This window comes from Melanostigma gelatinosum (genome assembly GCF_949748355.1).
Source record: "Melanostigma gelatinosum genome assembly, chromosome: 8".
Lineage (NCBI taxonomy): Eukaryota > Metazoa > Chordata > Actinopteri > Perciformes > Zoarcidae > Melanostigma > Melanostigma gelatinosum.
The window spans coordinates 17,067,881-17,089,244 of NC_136641.1; the positions used below are offsets into that span (position 1 = coordinate 17,067,881).

A 21,364-nucleotide genomic window follows, 5' to 3' on the forward strand; every position below is an offset into this window, starting at 1 on the left:
CCCGTGGTACATGGTGTAGACGCCCCGGTTTCGTGGTTTCTGGGACGCCTCCAGCTCCACACCAGAAGCACCATCGTCAACCACCTCCCAGCCAGAGAACTGCACTGACATCCTGATTTAGAGATGTGGATGATAGGGGATGTTGTCCTGTGTTCTACAGTTCGGGGAGAAATTAATACAGCAATGTGTCATCGTGGTATCATTATTATTATACTTAACAGAGACAAGTAGAAACATTTGATTGGCTCAGACCTTTCTGTGGTGCACTGGATTTATTTCTTAAGTTGTCATAATGTCTGTTAATGTGTTATTTAAAGAACTTCTAATAGCCTTGTTGTTGAGAGGTGCTTTGGCAATGAAATGGCCTTTCTTTGTGTCTTTTGTTGCTTTCACACTGAGTGACATTTTTGCTCACTGAATCACCTGTTTGGCTTGTTTGGCAGAAGTCTGTTCATCTTGTACAAGGTGCTTTGTTGTCTCAATAAATGTTGCTAACTTGAATCTTGATTGCTTTGCTCGTTTCTCTTATTCGGTTACTGTTCCTTCTTTCATAAGATGGATAGATAGGTGTATTCATCCAGCAAGGGGAAATGTGTTCGGTACAGCAGCAAAAAGATCCTTTCAACTAGATTTCAACGTTATGGCGATCATGGCCTACATGTTATAACTTATATAATCGTACAGTTGCAGTCCGTGTGTCCGAAAAGTACATTTCTATCAAATAAAACACAAGATGATGATACACCCTAACCTGTGTCTAAACTGAACTCCATGACTCTATCTTCCACTTCGTCAGGACCACCCTGGCTATTTCATTGACTATTTCAACGTTAAAACATTGAGACCTTACCGTCAGTAAGCAGGCGCTCCCTCTGTTTGCTCAGTAAGTCTTACTTTCTGTTCGTTAGGTTTCATTTACCCTTCTGATTACGTCATACTTCCCTACTTCCCTGGCTGGTTTGCTCAGCTGGTTAGAGCGTGGTGCTAATAACGCCAAGGTCGCGTGTTCGATCCCCGTACTGCCCATTGTTATCATTGTTAACGAAACATGTCGTTTCACTAAATAACTGAATTGATAACCAGATTGACAATGGAAATACTTGTGGTGGGAATAATGCATGTCGTTACATGTTGTTGTACACAGACGCTTTTTTAATTTGTCTGTATGTCATTGATTTTAATCAGATATCGTATTACTGTAAAGTGTGTGATGCTTATGTGATATATATATACTGTATATAAATAAATCAATTACACACACATATACAGTATATATATAGTATATATATTTATGTGTGTGTAATTTATGTATTTATGCATGTATTTATTTAATATTCAGTGTATTTATAGCCTAAATGTATTTATGCATTAATTTCGTTTTATGTATGTGATTTATCGTACTCCAGATCTACTACTATATATTTGTGTTATTGCACTTCTTGTACTCATGGTGCACATCCCTTCTAGGTTTCTTATTTAAATACACTTGACACTTACATCTCACTTGTTTATAGTCCTATTATCTGTTCGTTTGTGCACTTTATTTTATATTTCACTCTATTTGATATTTTACTGTACATTTTTATATGTTTCTACTTTTTGCACTGTGTTGATTGTTGTTGATTGTTTCATGTTGTGCATCACCCGCCATGTCAAATTCCTTGTATGTGCAACATACCGTGGCAATAAACGGTTCTGATTTGAACCTGCATTAACAGGTTTTGACCACGTGAGGGCATTAAAAGGAGTATTGAAGCTCTACTCTGATGTCCTTCTCGACCACACCTTCCCCACAATGAGAGACAGACAGACAGACAGACAGAGATTTTTAGAAAAACCTTTATTTTACCTCAAACAATATGAACAAACAAAACATCGTTGCCGTGGCAATGGATTAGAAGCAACTCTTCACAACAAAAACAAAACAAAAAACAATCAAAATAGTGTCTTTTCACAATATGTACAAGAAGCGTTGAGTTCATTCAGCTCTGTACTTAATCCTAGATCTGAAAACTGATCTGTAGAGTCAGGAGTTCAGGATGCTCCTGCTCCGCCGGTTGAGTCCTCAGAGGGTCACAGCATGCTGCTGAGACCTGGGTCGTGCCGTCCTGGATGCCCGTCCTGGCTCCGTCCCCCAGCGGTCCGTGAAACAGCCGGTGTGAGGACGTGGGCCCCGGTCTCTTTACTTAGCTCCATCTTTGTTCATCTCTTTCCTTATTGTCTGAACTATCTTCTTTAGTCTGAAGCCTTCCTGCTTCGTGAGACCTCCTCTGTCCTTGCTCCTCATGTGCGATCTGGCCGAGCTGGAGAGCTTCTCCTTGTCAGAGAGGTAGTCCTCCACTCTGGCTCCTTTCACGTTCTTGCTTTTCTTCAGATACTCCTGTATCTCCTCCACGCTGTATCCTTCAGAGTCCTTACCGCTGCCGGCCTCGTGTTTAGAGGGCTCACTTTCAGCAGCAGCGTCTTTCTCCAGACTGGATTCCGCGTCTTTCTCCAGACTGGATTCAGAGTCCTTCTCCAGACTGGATTCAGAGTCCTTCTCCAGACTGGATTCAGAGTCCTTCTCCAGACTGGATTCAGAGTCATTCTCCAGACTGGATTCAGAGTCCTTCTCCAGACTGGATTCAGAGTCCTTCTCCAGACTGGATTCAGAGTCATTCTCCAGACTGGATTCAGAGTCCTTCTCCAGACTGGATTCCGCGTCTTTCTCCAGACTGGATTCAGAGTCCTTCTCCAGACTGGATTCAGAGTCTTTCTCCAGACTGGGCTCACTCTCAGCAGCTCCTTTACTTGCTGTCGTTTGGCCTGTGAGTTTCCACTATTTTCCCCCTTCTTTCTCTTCAGCCGAGGAACCTTGAGCTGCTCCTCGTCTTCCATCATCTCTACCTCACTACCTGCCTCCACCTGTCCTCCAGTACTCTCCCTCACTCCCTGCAACCCACTTGTCTCCTCCACCCTCACCTCCTGGGCCACACCCGTCTCCTCCCCCCTCGCCTCCTGGGCCACACTTGTCTCCTCCACCCTCACCTCCTGGGCCACACTTGTCTCCTCCACCTTCGCCTCCTGGCCCACACTTGTCTCCTCCATCCTCGCCTCCTGAGCTCCACTTGTTCCCTCATGTCCATCCTGCTTGTCCCCTCTGCCCTCTTCAGTGCCTTTCTGGTTCTGGTCTTCATGAGAACCGTTTTTCCCAGGACACTCTCTGCTCATATGCCCTTCTTTCCCACAGCTGTAACATTTAAAATCATCAGTCTTCGCAAAAACGACATAATCAAAGTCCTCTACAGTGATTTTGAACACGAGGTTTACCTCCCTGCTCCTGTTGCTGGGGATCATGAGGACATGTCTCCTGTGAGACACTACGTGTTTTAACAGCGGGGACTTAAAACCAGAGGACATTCTCCTAACCGGAGACACCACCTTCCCGTGTTTGGCCAGCTCTCTGATGATGTCATCGTTCCTAATGAACGGAGGAACGTTCGATACGGTGACTTTTGAGCTGAGAGCGTAAGCGGGTAGGAAAAGCTCGCCCACCTCGACCCCGGTCTCCGCCACCACTTCCGCAGCTTCTACGCAATCTAAAAATACGACCACAGCGCTGTTCATCCGCGCTGCGGACTTCACGCTGCTGTGGCCGACAAGCTCACCTACTGCCAGGCTGATCTCCTCCACCGAACACCCGAACAGCGGCGGGATCCTCACCCCGTGCTTCCTGGTCAAATCAATCAGGCCCATGGCGGCGCTTAGCCGCCGACAGCTCGCGCTGATCGGCTACAAACACCCCCAAACAAAGACCCTAAAAGTGCACACAAACCCCGTGAACCCTCCACACTACACTACACTATCATCCCCAACATTACCCAACGAAGAAAAATGTCGAAAAAAACGTTAATTCTCGCTCTCAAAACCCTGCTCCTGCAGCTCCGCACACCTCCTTCCACTCAGAGAGAGAGAGAGAGAGAGAGAGAGAGAGAGAGAGAGAGAGAGAGAGAGAGAGAGAGAGACAGACAGAGACAGACAGACAGACAGAGAGAGAGACAGAGAGAGACAGAGAGAGAGAGAGAGAGACAGACAGACAGAGAGAGACAGAGACAGACAAACAGACAGAGAGAGACAGACAGACAGACAGACAGAGAGAGAGACAGACAGACAGACAGACAGACAGACAGACAGAGAGAGAGAGAGACAGACAGAGAGAGAGAGAGACAGACAAACAGACAGAGAGAGAGAGAGAGAGACAGACAGACAGAGAGAGACAGAGAGAGAGAGAGAGACAGACAAACAGACAGAGAGAGACAGAGAGAGAGAGAGAGAGAGACAGACAGAGAGCGACAGACAGCCAGAGAGAGACAGAGAGAGACAGAGAGAGAGAGACAGACAGACAGACAGACAGACAGACAGAGCGAGAGAGAGAGAGACAGACAGACAGAGAGCGACAGACAGAGAGAGAGGACCTACTACAGCTTTTCCATCATCAACTTTGAACTGGTGAACACACTTTTAACTGGGGCAATAAAAAACATTTGTTGGTGTCACATTCAGACTGTTCGGTAAGACAAGTGGCTGTCAGTGAGGTTAGAGAGCAGAGGACACACAATCTCATTCAAGGCCACTTTAAGGGACAATATTGATGGTTGGGAGAGCACAAAGCCTGTTCATTCTTTCTACAGTCAGCTCACCGCTTTCTTCTTTGGTTCTTCAGCTTTCTTCGGCTCGTTTTCCCACAGTTCCCTACACCTCACAAGATCCTTCAACCTTTCTTCTGCAGACTCAAAGACTTTCTTCACCCTCAGACTCTGCATACAGACAACAGAGAAAGGCACTTGTTAGCAGGACATCCGTGACATCCATGACATCATTGCACTTCTGTCCATCCTGGGAGAGGGATCCCTCCTCTATTGCTCCCCGTTAAAGGTTTTTTTTGGGGGGATTTTTTCCTGTTCCGATGTGAGGGTCCCGGGACAAGAGGATGTCAAATGTGTACATATTGTAAAGCCCTCTGAGGCAAATTTGTAATTTGTGATTTTGGGCTATACAAAAATAAATTGAATTGAATTGAATGTAGAAACCCCGTGTCCACCTCCAACGTTGGCTGAAAAATGATTATTTTATTCTGGTCAGGTCAAATGGCTTTGATATTGATATAGATGCCAAGTATTTCATTTTATCCAAACAACGGCAGCAATGTACTACACGAAGAGCAGTGAAAATAAATGATGAAAGACGAGTTATCAAGTATCCTCTCCAGATTTGGACATTTTGACTTGTCACAGTAGAAAAAGCACAGGTTTAACTAATAACAATGGCTCTGATTTCAAGTGTCCCGGTACGCCGTGACAGTGTGACAGCCAGCATGCACAACACCAGGACCCCGAGACTGAAATCAATCATTATTTACACCTGTGCTTTTCTGATGTGCCAAAACGTCTTTCACAGAGGAGGCTTTTGAAACACCAACAAAACAACAAACCAACCAAACTGTCTTCAAAACCATCGTGGATCACAGAGACAACCGATTAATTATGTATCAATTAACCCACCCTGTGCTTTGTAAAAGGCCCGACTGAGCTATAAGGCTTCTGTTGAGAAAATTCCAAAGTTCTACAATTGGTGTTATGAATATAATAGCATACAGTAGTGTTCGTGCTTCCAACCTGCAGAGACATGTAAGCATTTTTTTCTCTTGGAACATATATGGCACGTTGTGCCGGTTTGAAAAACAGCCGTTACTGCTAAATAGAGCAACGGTTTGAGAATAATTCGTGCTGAACTTGAGTCATCTATTCTACATCATGCTTGAACTTGCTTGGCGATACAGGCCCCTGGTGTCAAATCTAGAAACGCATCCCTCTTCTTACGACATAATACAATGCTAAACTACAAAAAAAAAAACTGGATAAATAAACGTTATCACGTTTCCTTTAACACTGTCAACTAAAGACACACAAGCACAACAATCTTTAAATTATATAACAAAACAAAAACGTTTACAGCGACAGAACTACATGAAGTTTGGAGATGATTGGAGTGATGTGAATCCTCATTAATATTTAAACATTTCTGCAAAAATACATCAAATAATAAGGACCAGCCAGTGACAGAGGATGCGAGGCAGTAGTCATGTCCATTTACTGTCATTGTATACACTTCGATACAGAGAAATAATAACAAACTGAGGATGAACAGAAAAAAAAAAAAAATGAAACAGCCAAATTCTCTTTCCTTCACCAGAGTCATCGTACAAGCAAAAATTAAAATCTTCTCAATCAAACAAGCAGGGCATTAGATACAATTCTTAGCTTTATACACCCGGCCACTCTTACTCATTGAAACACAAACAGCAACAAATTCAGAAAGATGATGAGATCAGTACGAGGTCCTGCTTCTGGTTCATTGCGCTCAAATTAAATTATTCTCACAAATCACAGCCGTCTTGTACAGAGGACAACTATGAGGTGAACCCGTTAAAGCCCCAAATGAGCTCAGCGTTCAGATATTAAGTTGATTTTGACATTTTTCTTTAATCTTGACTTCAGTCTCTTAGCACAGGAAGAATGAAGTTAAAGATGTGGACTTTTGTTTGGAAAATCATGAACTTTTTCCTCCCTCAATATCTAAAAAGCAAGTAAACCGATGGAGATAGTCGAGCGGTATGATATATATTTTTCCAATTGTCAATGAACCCCATAAAAAGATCCAAAACAACAATGAGGGCTTGAAGCGGAGAGCCACAGACAGGAAGTGGGAAGATATTGAGACAAGGATGAACACATTGTTGGTTTTGGTCTTTTCATGGAATCTGTTGACAAACAATAAAAACATAGAATACCACCAGCCTTATCCTTCAAAATAAACTTTTCTTAGCTTCTTAGCCTAAATACTCTGGCGTTCTTTCAAACCGTGAATAAAGACACCAATGATGTCTTAATCTTAACTAAGCCTTGGCTCTGATTTAACAAACTTCAATGTGTGTTTTTATCTTTAATAATAGTACCGCATCATGATTCAGACTCTTGGAGATTATTTTACAAAATTAAACTCATGCTCGCATAATGACAGCAGTTTGGGATTCCCTTTGGTACCTTATTATTATAAACAAATGAGAGTCTGATTCAACAATGAAACATGGAGTCCAGACACACGGGGCCTGTGCTATGTTTACAGCTAACCGATACTGCTAGCTCAGCTAGCACCACATCGCTCGCTGTCACAAGCACGAGCCTCTTGTCCAGTGCAGTGACACAGTTAAACAAGCCGATTGCCATCTAGTTCTATTATATTCAAGTGAAGGCAGACATCTCCACAGCCAATATCTCCAAAACTAGGCGACTCACACCAAAACAATCTAGATTGGTTAGAGGATTTTGGGTGAACTCTCAATTTAAATATGAGAAGACTTAGAATTAAAAACAGTTTTGTTTTGGAAAATCTTTTCTCTATTTTTAACATCAGAGCTGCAGCTGGTTCGGGGCTTTTGTGAGAGGAATCGATCGTGCGACATGTCCTGAGCTACGTGACGCTGAGCACACTTTACCCAGTTTCCACCAGACTTAAAGAGCAACTTTCACAGCAACTTTCAGAGCAACTTGTAACTTAAACACAAAGAAGAGCAAGAACATAGAAGCAGACATATATAAATCCTACATTTAGAATCAGCTGGATTAAAAGAGAAAAAAGAGACAAATAAACATGTATGTTAGAAATGAAAAGTAGTAGAAATATTGAGCGTAATCATCAGTGTACATAACAGTACTATGGCAGTGAGTTAGGGGAGAAGACATCTTGTTGAATTATTCAGGGAGGTTACAGGGAGCACTTCACATCAGCCTCATTCCAGTGTGGAGACACGAATGTCTCCTTGATGTAATGACACAACTCACTGTCGTGCATCAGTACAAACACTGGATTTACTGAGCTGGTAAGTAGCAGGTATTGCTGTGTATTATTGGCTGAAACACTAGGATAAAACCAAAGGAAGTGTTACCCTGCTCTTCCTCTTCAACAGAGTTGGACTGCAGGACGGTCTTTCACAGAAAACAACCTCTGGCTTCTCGCTGTCATACACACCAATGCCCAACTCTGTTTGCTGCTGCTAAAATGATTGCTGCTTCTACAGAAGTGGGAAGCACCTACCAGTAACCAGACAGATGTTGTGTGTCTCTCCCTGCTGCTGATTTTTCTTACATGAAAAGACAGCGGGGCCATTTTAAATACAGGCTCTGCTGCACAACGGCCATACTCATCAGGAGCTAAAGGTTGTTTGTTGGACAAGACCAAGTTCATGGGATTTCTCCTCCTCCTCCTCCTCTTCTCCCATGGTTTCGTTTGTGGCCGCTGGTTGTGCGGCTGCAGCGGACGCCTCCCTGCGAGGCCCCTGGAGGTCGTCACATGCCCGTGCGGCATCTGTTCTGGAAGAGCTGCTCGACCACGGAGGAGTCGGCCAGCGTGGAGATGTCGCCCAGGTCTCGTTCGTCACAGGCGATTTTGCGGAGCACCCGTCGCATGATCTTACCTGCGAGTAGTGGAGATGTGATGATGAAGAGATATTTTTTAATTTAAAATTGTAGACTTTTAAGTAGCTTTTAGAGTAGTTTACTTGATTTTCTCTGAATAAATAGTAATAGCAACTGTTGGAATGCAATAAAGAGTATACAATATGACTAAATAACTTAAAGAGTTGGATTTGGTGTTGAGTTACTGACATTTTGCCGACTCTTACAATCATAATAGTGTCTGAAACTGAGATTTCACCTTATTTCTAATAAATCTATGTCAGTGAAGCGTCTCCATTAAAGAGCTGACGAGGCCCAAAGCAAACAACAGGAGAGGGAAACGTCCAGGGTGAAAGTTATTTTACCGCTTTGTAGCCACAAAACATGCTGGATTGTCAATACTGACCTCGTAAAGATGATCAGGTATCGGCCACGACCACATAATCAATGACATTACAATAAACAGTGTTTCAGTGTCGGGGGGGGGGGGTTTACTTTAAAAATTACTTCTTTATTTATTTTCTGTAACTTTGGTAACTTTACCAGATCTGGTCTTGGGGAGTCCTGGAGCATTCTGGATGTAGTCTGGTGTTGCGATGGCACCGATCTTCTCCCGCACTGCGAACCCCGAAGATAAAAAATAGAAATCACATCAGAATCTGACTTCCATAAAGTGTCACTGAAAACCAGGTTTCTACAGATGTGCAGAATGTAACGACACAATCTTTGGCAGTAAATGAAGCACTTTTCTTCATTCATATCTGTGGGTTGATTGTATACATTTCCTCCTTTTTCTTTACACCAAAAAGGTTTTGGGAGTTTCAGTGGAGACTTCTGGAGTCCCATGAAGCTCTTCCAGGAGCAAGAATATGTCACTAAAAAATACGTTGCGTGCCGCGTTTACCAACCTTGTTTTTTGAGCTCGGCCTCGATCGTTCGGTTGAACGTCACTCCATCTGTGAGCGTTACGAAGCAGTAGAGGCTCTCCCCTTTGATGGGATGAGGTCGGCCCACAACAGCAGCCTCTGCAACGGCCTCGTGCTCCACCAGAGCCGACTCCACCTCCGCTGTACTCAACAAGTGACCTGTAGGGAAAAAAGACAAAAGGGAGTTTTTGGTAAACTGATCTCAGAATGTAAGTTGCCTAAACTAGCGAGAAACTCGCTCTCTTTGACAAAGTATAAATCTCCTTTCATGCTTATTTGTTTTTGGATCAATCATTTAAAAAAAAGTAAAGAAGCCAGCAATATAAAGACAGTTTACTAAGAGACACAAACACCTCATTCAGGTAAATGGAATGAGCTCAGGGGTGAGTCTTACCAGAGACATTCAGCATGTCGTCGATCCTCCCCGTTATCCAGTAGTAGCCATCCTTATCTCTACGGCAACCTGTACATTAAAAAAGTAAAGTTTAAGGTGTCGTAAACGCAAAGCTTCCGACACAATCTAGCAGCAACACACGTTGTTTGTTACTGTAGTTAGAAAATAAAGGATAAAAACATAGAAATATTTAATGGCAGAAACAGATAAAGGTAATAAAGTAAACTATAATATTTGATAGTATGAGATAGTATAGATTTTAGATAAATTAAAATGTGGCAGCAGTACAAGAAGCAGTCTAAAGGTGTCGGAAGAGTTCATTTAAAATAATGAACACAGAAAAATAGGAAATTAACACAAAAAAGTCTGAAATCCTAACTTATCTCAGTTTAGGATGACATTTAGGATTTGTATTACCCCAGAAACATGTTTCCGAACAGCAATTTGTAAAAAACAAAAACAGTTTAAGGACAGCAGGTGTTGTATGCTGCACAGACGGTAAAGCCCCAATCGCTTGAGCTCTATAAATACAATTGACTTCACTTGAAAGGAATTTAACTTAAGATTCCCAACGTGGAAAATCCTAAAGTTAGGATGGCATAGACCGTCTATAATTCAAAATAATGGCCATAATGGCAGCAGCACTGTTCGATCTCTTTGGCTCGTGAAGAAGGGAAACAACATGATCGCCACAGTATAATGATTGTAAGGCTGCTCAAACCGGGAAATGTAAAGTGTATTAACAGGGAATATCGACTGCAAAGACGACGTAGAGATTCATTTTGATCTGCCTGCTACGTCCAGCTCTTGAGACGCCTACACGCAGACTTAGGGCTCTGCCAGTGGAAGCGCAGATCACAAAAGCTTGCCGGTACATTCTAATCAAAGATACAGCAGGACAGGACGAGTGCTGATTGAAGAATCTATTTTTATAAAGTTAAGATAAGATAGGAGGTCTAAGAAAGGACAGGACACAGCTATGACTTTAGAAGCGGCTTCAGTAATAGGAATATAATGTCTAAAGCATAAGTACAGATAGGACAAGCAGGATCTTGTTCTGTCATGAGGCCCCTGGTCTCTCACCATCCCCTGTGACATAGTATCCGGGGAACTTCTTGAAGTAGGTGGTTTCAAACCTCTGCTGGTTTCCGTACACCGTCCTCATCACTCCGGGCCACGGCTGTTTGAATACCTGTTTGAAGGCAGAAGAAGCAGAAACGGATGAACACGCATGATGAGTCAAAGAGTGACAGATCATTTCAAAACGTGGTGACAATCGTCCGAACCAGGTATCCGTTACTCGGTCCCTCCAGCTCCTCTCCCGACTCATTCAAGATGGCCGGCACCACTCCGAAGAACGGGAACGTCTGGAGAACAGAAAAAGTCAATTGTATTTATAGAGCTCAAGAGATTGGAGCTCTACCGTCTGTGCAGCATACAACACCTGCTGTCCTTGGACCGTTTTTTAAAACTAATTTCTGTTGGGAAAGCGCTTTGAAACCCGCCTCATGTGTGTATTGTGCTGTGTTAACACATTTGCCTTGCTTTGCCTTGAGTTGTATATATTGTGTTTATTTTGTACATCACTCACAGCAGATCCAGGTTTCATGGGTGTTGCTGCAGGTAGAGGAGTCAACACATGTCCACCCTGAAAGGCCAGAAAACATCCAGTGAGTTTGTTTGTTTGTTATCCCACATGGTGTGAGTAAACTGTTGGCTGTGCTGCCGCCTGCTGGAAGCTGAAGAAGTCTGCAATCACTGTTAAAAAAAAAGGTTAAAAGTGTTTTCTCTTATTTAGGATCATGTTTCAGCAGCAGTTCAGTTTTGACCAAAACAGTCATTGATTATATATTAATCTTACGCCAAAAAGTAACAACTTACAGTTTCCGTCTGCCAGAAGGTGTCAACAATAGGACATCTCTTCTCTCCCACCACCGTGTAGTACCAATGCCAGGCCTCAGGGTTGATGGGCTCGCCCACCGTCCCCAAAATCTTCAGAGACTCTCGCTTATACCTGCAGAGAGAACGCGATTTACGACAGAAAAATGATAAAAAATGCCTCCCTTGCATAAAAACAACATAAAACATACAACAGTAATGAGGAGCATCACTAGCATGTCAGCCTGTGGTGGTCAGGAGTGACGACTCACTTCTGCACCGGCTCTCTGCCGTACTTCATCAGCAGTCTGATGGCGGTCGGAGCTGTATAGAACTTGGTCACATGATATTTGTCCACAATCTCCCACATACGGCTTACATCTGGGTACGTAGGCAGGCCCTCAAACTGAAACACAAACAGGACCGTCAGTACAAAAACCTACACGTCACATACCAGACTTCGAATGACTTTTAAACATCCTTTCTTTAGCCTGAATAATAATAATTACTACATTTATGAATTCGATCTAAGGCTTAAAATGATAGTCATTTGGCTTATAAAATGTCAGGAAATAGTGAAAAATGTGACGTTTACAAATGTCTTGTCCAACTGGAAAGTCCAGAATTTTAAGTTGTGCCATTTAACAATTATATATAAATACAAAAAGCAGCAGATACACATACTGAAGCTAAAATCAGAGCAGGTTTGTAATTTTCATAATATGATAAAAGATTCATCGACAATCAAAACAGTTGACATTGCAATTTCTATATTCTGTCAGCTGACTAATCAATAAATTAAATAAGTGTGTTCTCTTCTCCACTATGACACGGATCACAGAAAAAGAAATACAAAAATTTGTAGTTGAAAAAAAAAATAACAAATAGAACAATCGTGTTTTCCAGCTTATTAAATGTTCAATACATATTACTACAAAATACAAATCATCGGACAGATGTATTTAAATGACTGTATTGGTGAACTTTCTTTGGCGGCAGATCAAATCAAGACTTCACCTGCAGTCAGTCACAATGGAGCGACCGTCAGCCAAGTTGGCTGAAGTTTGTAAAAACAGGAAGTTGAGTAATCCCACCGTCCGTCGGTCGGCACTCACCAGGACGCTGGTGGCCCCGTTAGCCAGCGGGCCGTAGGTAATGTACGAGTGTCCGGTGATCCAACCGATGTCTGCCGTGCACCAGTACACGTCATCGGGCTGGTGGTCAAACACCAGTTTGAAGGTGATGGCAGTGTAGAGCATGTAGCCGCTGACTGTGTGGAGAACTCCCTGCAGACAAGAGAAGTAAAGCTTGAAGCAAGTTTGAGGCTTTTAAAAAAAAAAGGGGGGATTTAAAGAAGCAATTCGACAAAGACCATCTTTTCAAGTCGCAGATTGAAATTTAAATGACAGAAATCCTTCTAACTTCGTTGTTAGAGGTAAAGAATACCTGGGATGCTTCGACATGACGTTTTTGGACTCAATGATCATTACCTGCATGTTTTAGCCCTTACTGACACAGATAGTTCACCTTTAAGGCATTTTAAAACTACATGGACCATAATAAGATCAAACTAAATCAGATAGACACCACTATTATTCTTATAAATGTGAGTCTGACTGTTCTCTTTAAAACTGAATGTCTGACATCTGAACACAGTGTATCTGGATTCACGTACGGCGCACGTTCTGTTTGTTTGCTACAAACTACCGGTAGTACTATTTGGGGTGACGGGTTGAGACATGGGAGTTAGTCTAAAAGTCTCATTATGCCTTGGGACCAGCTGCTGAGTCAAGTGTGCACATCGTGGTAAGATGAAGGTTAATTAAGGTGTGACCTCTTACAGGTCCAGGCTCTCTTCACACTACAAAAGGTTTCACTCACAGATGTTTGTTAATTATGTAAAATAGTTTCTGTCTGCACAGAGGTTACGGTTACAGACAATATAAAAGAATACCGTCTCTTCTACACACCGCCCCAACCCTAGATCGCTCACCCTCACCTCACCTTTGGTTTACCAGTTGAGCCGCTAGTGTAGAGGATGAAGAGAGGATCTTCAGAATGGCACCACTCTGGTTCACACTCGTCTGAAGCTCCACGGACCAGAGTGTGCCAGCACAAGTCCACCTCGGGGTTCCACGGGACCTGGTATCAAACACACACACACACACACACACACACACACACACACACACGAGACACACGTACACACAAACATGCACAGATATAAACAACACCAGTTATCAATGATATCAGTGAAACATTAAAAACAACCTACAATCTAAAACACAGAGCAAAAGTGAAAGAACGTTAGTTTGACAAACTAGTTGGGAGAAGAGTGCAAAACATGGAAAGCTGTAGATCTGAGTTACAGTGAATAAAGCAACAAAGAGTCATTAGAAAAGTTACAAACATGGACGGTGTCTTGTAACTTATTCTTGTTACTGGGTCACTCACCTTCTGATATCAACTAAGAAGAGCAAAACAAAAACACGAAGTAAAATGCGTCTACAGTTTAAGCAATAATAGGGAACTTTTCTATTTTTGTAAGACACAGAGCCTGAAAATATTTGGACTAACTGTAAAATAAAAGAGAAGAGAGATCAAGATACGGAAAGGTGAGATAGAAAGAAAGATACGTAGAAAGATTTAGGTTCAGCGAAAGAGAAAGACTCCATTAAATCTTTCCAAATACTGAACAGGTTTTAGAATCAGGTGAGCTCCTTTAGCAGATAATCGAGCCAGATCTGACGTCCACTCGTCGCTCACACAGAAACACATGCCCCATAATGCTGTTTTAGACAAAACACAAGGAAGAAGGTTACTTTTTTTTTCCTTTTTTTTTTTTAATGAAAGTGTGTATTTAGACAAAATGTGATTCCACAAAAAAAATAAAGTGTGAATATAGTGGATTAATTAAAGCGTAATACTCAAAAGATAAGCTGGGCAGTTATTTAAAAGTAACGCATGATATAGAGGGCTGGAATCATGATGTTAAAAACAACATTTTATTCTGAAACTGATGTGACGAATATATTTTAAAAAGCGCATAAATTAATGAAAGAGATTGTTTTCAATGCAATTTGTTTAATGAATTATTAAAAAGAGTATTTTGTAAAACAATAACATGACCCAGATACAATACTGAGCCTTGATAACTCAGTGGAGCGCGTTATATTATCCTGTTCATGCCAAGGCCACTACATTAAAATATATGTGCTGTGTTTATATATTTAAAAATAAAAACATTCACAGTGTATTTCCTAGAAGCATAATTAAATAGTACATTTTTTTACCCAAAATGAAATCCACAGAGCACTGCTGCGACTTTCACGTTGTGCTACATTCCTGCTAATGAACAAATCTTTGCATTAAAGAAAAAAGACTGTCAATAGTTTTACTTCACCCATCCTGTTCTTGTTCACTCTCACTTAGCGTATTTGTAGCGCGGCGCATTTAACAGCTACAGAGACAGATACGTTATCGATATCCTTAAGCCCTTCACAGCAGCGAGTGATTTACCGGTAAAAAGAGAAAAGGATGGCATCATCGCACCACAGTGAACGTTTAAAATACTGCCGGCACTAACATGGGGCCTTCAGTAGGAGTTTAAAAATGGCTGAGGCAAAGTGAATTTATTAAGTGAGCCAAAACTACGGACCCCCGATTCTTCCTGATTTGTACGTAAAGGAGACAAGTGTTACAGGAGTTATATAAATAAGATAAGCACCCTTCAACGACAGCAGGTGACTTTGGGCTGTGTACAAATAAGTGAAAAGGTGTACGACCGCAACATGAAGGGAACGTTCACAACAGATACAAGAGAAGAACAGTGTTAATACAAATCCCAAGCTAAGAGAGAATTTTCATTTCATTCCACTTAGACAGTCCAGAAAACACAAGTAACATGTCCCATCATTTATAGAGCAATATTGTCTCTAAACTTAATATTTTTGTTTCCATATTTCTATAAATATGTAATAGATAAGTCTCAATATTGGTCTTAACTGTAATTCTGCTACAGTTTGTATCATCAGATTGTACAAATCTAAAATGTCATTTCTAAAGCTGAGAAGTCATTAGAGGACATGTTTAAAGTGTAAGTTAATTTGTTTCTAAATTAGTAAATATAAAATTCATGTTCACAAATGTAAACTGAATTGTCTGAAATCACAGGAACAACGAACTGCTGTTGCTGGGTAAAAACAACAAATCAGCAAGAACTTTCTTAATTTAGATCGGCTAAATAAGTATACAAAGAATCATAGATTTAAATGCCAACAAGTCATAGCGGACTTGTTAACTGGAGTAAGAATTGTTCTTCTTACTTTGTTTATGGTTTTTACCCTGCAGCAGTTATATGAAAATTATACTTGTGGGTGAAATATCCATTTAAAAACCCAAAAAAGTGTTATAGGGGTTTAGTGGAGGGAGGAGGGAATGAAAATACCTGCGGTACAGGATGTGTTTTCTTTACTCTCCCTGTCTGTTTCTCCTGCTGGACGGGAGGGAATGAAAGGAGCAGGGGGAGCAGGAGCAGGAGGAGGAGGAAGGAGGAGAAGTTAATGAGGGAGAGTGGTTATTTTAAAAACCCAAATTAAACACCACAGAACTGAAAGAAAAACAGGGTCCACGACATCACCTCAAGTTGAGAAATGGAGAAGTTGTAAGAGCTCCACAACAACAAAACATAGAAACAGTTGAGGAAAAGTCAGTAACAGTCCTTCCATCTTCAGAACAGAAGTCAGCGGTATATACCAGTCTCTAACTAACATAACTGGTGTACAGAAATAGAAATGAAACATGACTTTCAGGAAAGGAAAGAAGACTGGCTTTACTCTGCGGCCGTCTTATTGTTGACAAATCCCATGAAAAGCCCAAATCCAATGTGTCAAAGGAGTATTATTTACATGTTAGTAAAACCAACCCCTCTGTATTTTATCTGCTTTGCTTTTCCCACGTCTCAAACAGAGAAGCAAAGCAATGATGTGTTGTTGGAGAGAATATGAACTACAATAACACAAATAAAAAGACACAGCATGATGGGACAGCATGATATAATGACTCAGTATAACCATCGCCGGTCAAACTATTGCTGCAGTGACTCTTTGGCCGAGTCTGGAACGTTTTTAGTTTGTTGTTTACCTGCAGATCGGGGCAGGCCCGTTTGGCGGGAGGAGACTGAGAGCCCAGAGGAGTCTCTTCTGCTTCTTTGGACAGATGTTTCAGCATTATACACCTCTGTATAGAGAAACCTCTGCACAGAAACACGGACATGGTAATCATTACCATCTCATACCAAGTGAGCACATCACCAAGATGTTTCTCTCCATGTTCAGCGTGCTTTCTGGCACTCCTCTGAGTCCTAACACTTCAACAGCACTGTAGTCATTTTTGGGCTTTTCAATTTTTTGATCATTTTGGCTGTGCTAATGCATATATTTTTTATTATAATATATTCATTCTATTATATCAGGCTTTCAATCTTGAGCTCTGGCTTTAGAATCTCAGTTTGAATATACAAATAAACAACAACAAAACAATCTGCTTGTGTAATTCTGCAGTATTCTGTAAATTGTACTGTTGTACAGCACAAAGATACAGTAAGAGTTGGAGTAAAACATGAAGTTGTGATGTTTGGGTTTGAGGCTAGGGAATGATTCATGTCAATGAGGGCGTGTGTGTATGGTCGTGTGTGTGTGTGTGTGTGTGTGGCATATGTGTTTCTCTCAACAGCTTACTTGTCTCTGCATTTCTGCAGCGCTTCGTCAGCTAAGAGCTTCAGGTTGATCAGCTTATCTCCTCGATAGAAACCATCTGAACCAATGAGACATAAAAACCGAGATGAACAAAGAGAGTGACGATGATGAAGAGAGACACGGAGCGAGAGAGAAAACAATGATTTATTCTGCAGTCTGTCCAGTCTCAGCAAGACAAAAATGTTCTGTTCCGCAGCAAGCAGGACTGGAAATAATGTGGACAGGGTTATTATTCATGTTAAAGTTTGCATGGCGAGCAGACGAACATTAGCGTTCCACAAGATGAAGGTTTGTGACCCGGCCAGCATGTTGAGCCAAAACCAAGCACCGCCAACCAACCGGAGCAAACTCGCTCATTTTACAGCTATGGAATGGGCAATAAAGTATCAGAACCGTGATTCATATTTGCGGCGCCTAGTCTGATCGGAGTTTACGAGCAGTGATTGACAGCTACTTTAAAGACTCCTCGGCTCTGATTGGTTGTTGTCCTTCAGGCCCAGTGGCGCACTAAGAGGAGGCAGAGGAACCAGACTTTTCTGTGGATTATCTGTCTCATTGTACTACTGATATAATGACAGTTTGAGCAAATATGATAACAAGTTATTTTGTAAAAGCTTTAAGTACATTTCGCTTATAATGCGGTACGGCTGGGCCTCCAGCAGCATAGTGTCGGCGGCGCAGCAAGGCAAAGCTTGATCCTTGCCCCCTGTGGGATCATGGGTAGTTAAAAATTAAAATATATCAACTACGGTGGTAAAACTCAATGCCATTCATTGGATAGTTGAGCTCCGTTTCAGACATTCATGTTATCATTACTTTCTTTACAAGGTAATAAAACTCTAGACTACACCGCCGGTCAGAACAAAAGAGTCCTTGATCCGCTTACAGGACTTCTATGACCCACAGGCCATTAACCCAGCAGATTAACAAGTTTATATCCCACAACTCTAATCCAGCAAAGAAGACGATGATTACTGGTCACAGCCCAGCACCTCGTTTCAGCCAGCAGCCCCTTCAGCCACTTGTTTCAGCCACTTAGCTTCACAAGCTGAGGAGCCAGAGTGAGGCTTCCGTGTCCCGCAGGAGCCGGACTGACCACCGAGAGTAACAAGCTCTGCTGAGATGTCTTAGAGGAAGACACTGAAACTCTTCCTGCTCAGTCACGGGTCAGTCTCAAAAGTCATCTCTCATCATCTTTCAAAGCTGCAATGTACTGCTGTGAACACCAGGTTAGTTCTGATCCAAAAGTCACACAATAACGAGGCAGCGGTAGACCAGCAACTCCTGTGTTCTGTGAGGTAGAATGACTGTTTTTGAAGAGAGAGTGGATAACAGCTTCAGCTCCCTGTAGGAAGTGGCTGCGGTGAAAATATTCTATTTATAGCGTACACTTGAACTGATATAGGTTTTTTTTGGGTCGTCTAAATTACGTTTTGCCGCTGCTCCCGTTCACAGCAGTACATTGCTTTAGTCCCCCGTGCTGATACTCGTCTGTTTTCTCCAAATTGGGGGCGTGTCGGCCGCCATCTACTGTAGTAATACACTGGATAATAAGGGAATAAGCTTTGTGTTAGCGAGGTTTGAACCTCAATCATCCAGTAGCAGTTTGATGAAGATACTTTTTAAAAAAGGAAACATGCGACGTTAATTGGATTTCTTAGCCTGAAACCCACCTGCAGTGATGAGCAGCGAACACTGTGAGTCAATGATCCTCTCACACAGTGACTCTGCAGAGAAACCTGCAAACTGGAAACAACGCACACGGTATTAACATCCATATCTTTATCTCAAACCACCCGTAATTTACCACGTTGACATTATCAAATAATTGTAACTCACCACGATGGAGTGAACAGCCCCGATGCGCGCACAGGCCAACATAGCTACCACCAGCTCCACCACCATCGGCATGTAGATGGACACTCTGTCGCCCTTCTTCACTCCTGCAGACACACAGACACAAACTCATCACGTAAATATCAACAAAGCAAATCAAAGGATTTTACTGGACGACTAGTCGAGTCTTTGTTGTCTTATTATGGATCAGGTTGATTTTAATGTACCCTGAGACTTCAGGACGTTGGCAAACTGACAGACCCTCTGCAGCAGCTCTCTGTAGGTCACCGTCAGCTCATCCCCGGGCTCATTGCCTTCCCTAAAACAAACATTCACACATACGGAACAATGAGCAAACAAACAAACATATTCCAATCCATTCTCGACTGACTGCTTCAGCTCTACTCGAGGGTCCATGTGTTCAAATCTACATCATGATTTAGTTCTGTATCAACATGATGCATGTTCATATATTTCAATGTCAATAATAACATTACTACTTCTCGGGCTGGGCAAGATGGGAAAAAATATCACGATAGTTTTGACCAAATACCTTGATATTGAGACGAGATTGTACGGTCGATCATTGTTGCTTCTACACAATGAGAATTTTGGTAAATAATCTTGATTAATGTGGACATAATGACGTGTGAAGTAACAGAAAAGCTGGTAAGTTAGGAAAGTGACATCACTTTACTGTAATGCAGCCTTTAAACCCATCAAAACACTTAGGCTATATTACGATATCTAAAATCCAAGATAATATCTCGTCTCATATCACGATACAATATCAATGTAGCATCGAAGAATGTAAACATGTAAAGCAGCTGGGTCGTTCGTGTCACTTTAACCACATCTTACTGACACAAAAGAGCAGTTACAAAAAGAAAAAGCTCAAAATCTAAACTCCTCCTCCAGCCGTCTTTTATTCAAAGAACTTCAGCCCAGTTGTGAAACATCTCAACTTCCCCCCTTTTCACAACAGAGTATCATCCCGGGTGTTAAGGAACTGCATGCTTGCAAAAGCATCATTTAAGGTCACGTACTGCCTCTCACACACACACACACACAGTTTGTAAGACTTTTAGATGAACAGCATTGTTTGGTGGACAGACAGAGAGATGAATGAGTTGTGACAGCTCTGCCTCTCCAGATTATTAAATTACAGCAGTGGTCGTGAATCTCGTCTCTCAGCATCAACGGTCATCAGAATACAAACTGAAGAACAGGACTGACAGTTAGAGATGGGAGGAAAGAGCTGTGCTCCAACTCTGTACTCCTATTAAATATGTGAAATTATATCAATGTATAATTTCCTGATATCATGAGTATATCTCCCTCTTATTCACACTGTTTACAGACAGATTTAACAGCTTTAAAAGTAAAGGAAACAAACATTTCATTTAGGCGAAATGACTACAGTAATACAGTATTGGGCACAGAACTGATTATGTTTGCTGTATAAATATTAAACATGCTTAAAACTCTTAAAGGGCACTATACAGCAATCGCTTTACCTTACATTTAGTTAAGAAAAGATTTTCCAAAGAAATCTGAAACATTTGAACTTACGATGGAACTAGGACACGGCTGAAAGGGAAAGTGCATCCGAGGGACAGGCCAACAACAAGGAAGAGACGACACGGAGTAAGAGAGCGAGAGTGCTTTAACAAAGAGTGCTTAGGGCGGAAAAGGAGTGCAAGTAATGGAGAGCAATGAGTCAAGCTTCAAACGTGCCGTGAGGAAAAAGACAAAGCTAACGTATCAAGCAATATTAGATATACGTCGATGTGTCGCCTGCAAAACTCGACCAACAGCAACTCACTCAACATGCAGGCATTAGAGATGAACACATGGGAACATGAATTATGTGCAGCATTCTTTAAAGACTGAAAAGTCTCCGATATTGTTCTTAGTAGTTTGATTGTGTTGCATTTACATGTTCTCTGTTAAACTAAAAGGCACATTTCTACTTGTGGACCATAAAGTGTAAAGAAAACGAATTAAAAGTTGTACAGATTAAAGCACAGTGAAGCAATCACAGGAAAAATAAGACTTTTTTTTGGTGACTTGTTTGACGGA

General features: G+C 41.8%; 1 protein-coding gene across 2 annotated transcripts in view; it reads right to left on the bottom strand.

Moving 5' to 3' along the window:
* Window positions 1-6,100: 6,100 nt before the first annotated feature.
* The window catches only part of LOC306780947 (acetyl-coenzyme A synthetase, cytoplasmic-like), a 19,496-nt gene continuing 4,232 nt past the window's right edge, over window positions 6,101-21,364 (bottom strand). Inside the window, exons 3-19 of one of the 2 annotated variants that reach the window (XM_079273502.1) lie at window positions 19,510-19,601; window positions 19,286-19,389; window positions 19,120-19,192; window positions 17,429-17,504; window positions 16,833-16,944; window positions 16,138-16,185; window positions 13,695-13,832; window positions 12,806-12,976; window positions 11,963-12,096; window positions 11,694-11,826; window positions 11,404-11,460; window positions 11,099-11,179; window positions 10,896-11,004; window positions 9,813-9,881; window positions 9,401-9,577; window positions 9,036-9,110; window positions 6,101-8,512 (exon numbers count right to left, since the gene is read on the bottom strand). In XM_079273502.1, coding sequence (XP_079129628.1) covers window positions 8,385-8,512; window positions 9,036-9,110; window positions 9,401-9,577; window positions 9,813-9,881; window positions 10,896-11,004; window positions 11,099-11,179; window positions 11,404-11,460; window positions 11,694-11,826; window positions 11,963-12,096; window positions 12,806-12,976; window positions 13,695-13,832; window positions 16,138-16,185; window positions 16,833-16,944; window positions 17,429-17,504; window positions 19,120-19,192; window positions 19,286-19,389; window positions 19,510-19,601 — 1,777 coding nt within the window. In that variant the 3' untranslated portion in view covers window positions 6,101-8,384. The remainder of the gene's footprint in view (window positions 8,513-9,035; window positions 9,111-9,400; window positions 9,578-9,812; window positions 9,882-10,895; window positions 11,005-11,098; window positions 11,180-11,403; window positions 11,461-11,693; window positions 11,827-11,962; window positions 12,097-12,805; window positions 12,977-13,694; window positions 13,833-16,137; window positions 16,186-16,832; window positions 16,945-17,428; window positions 17,505-19,119; window positions 19,193-19,285; window positions 19,390-19,509; window positions 19,602-21,364) is intronic. The other variant, XM_079273503.1, reaches the window with a different exon arrangement.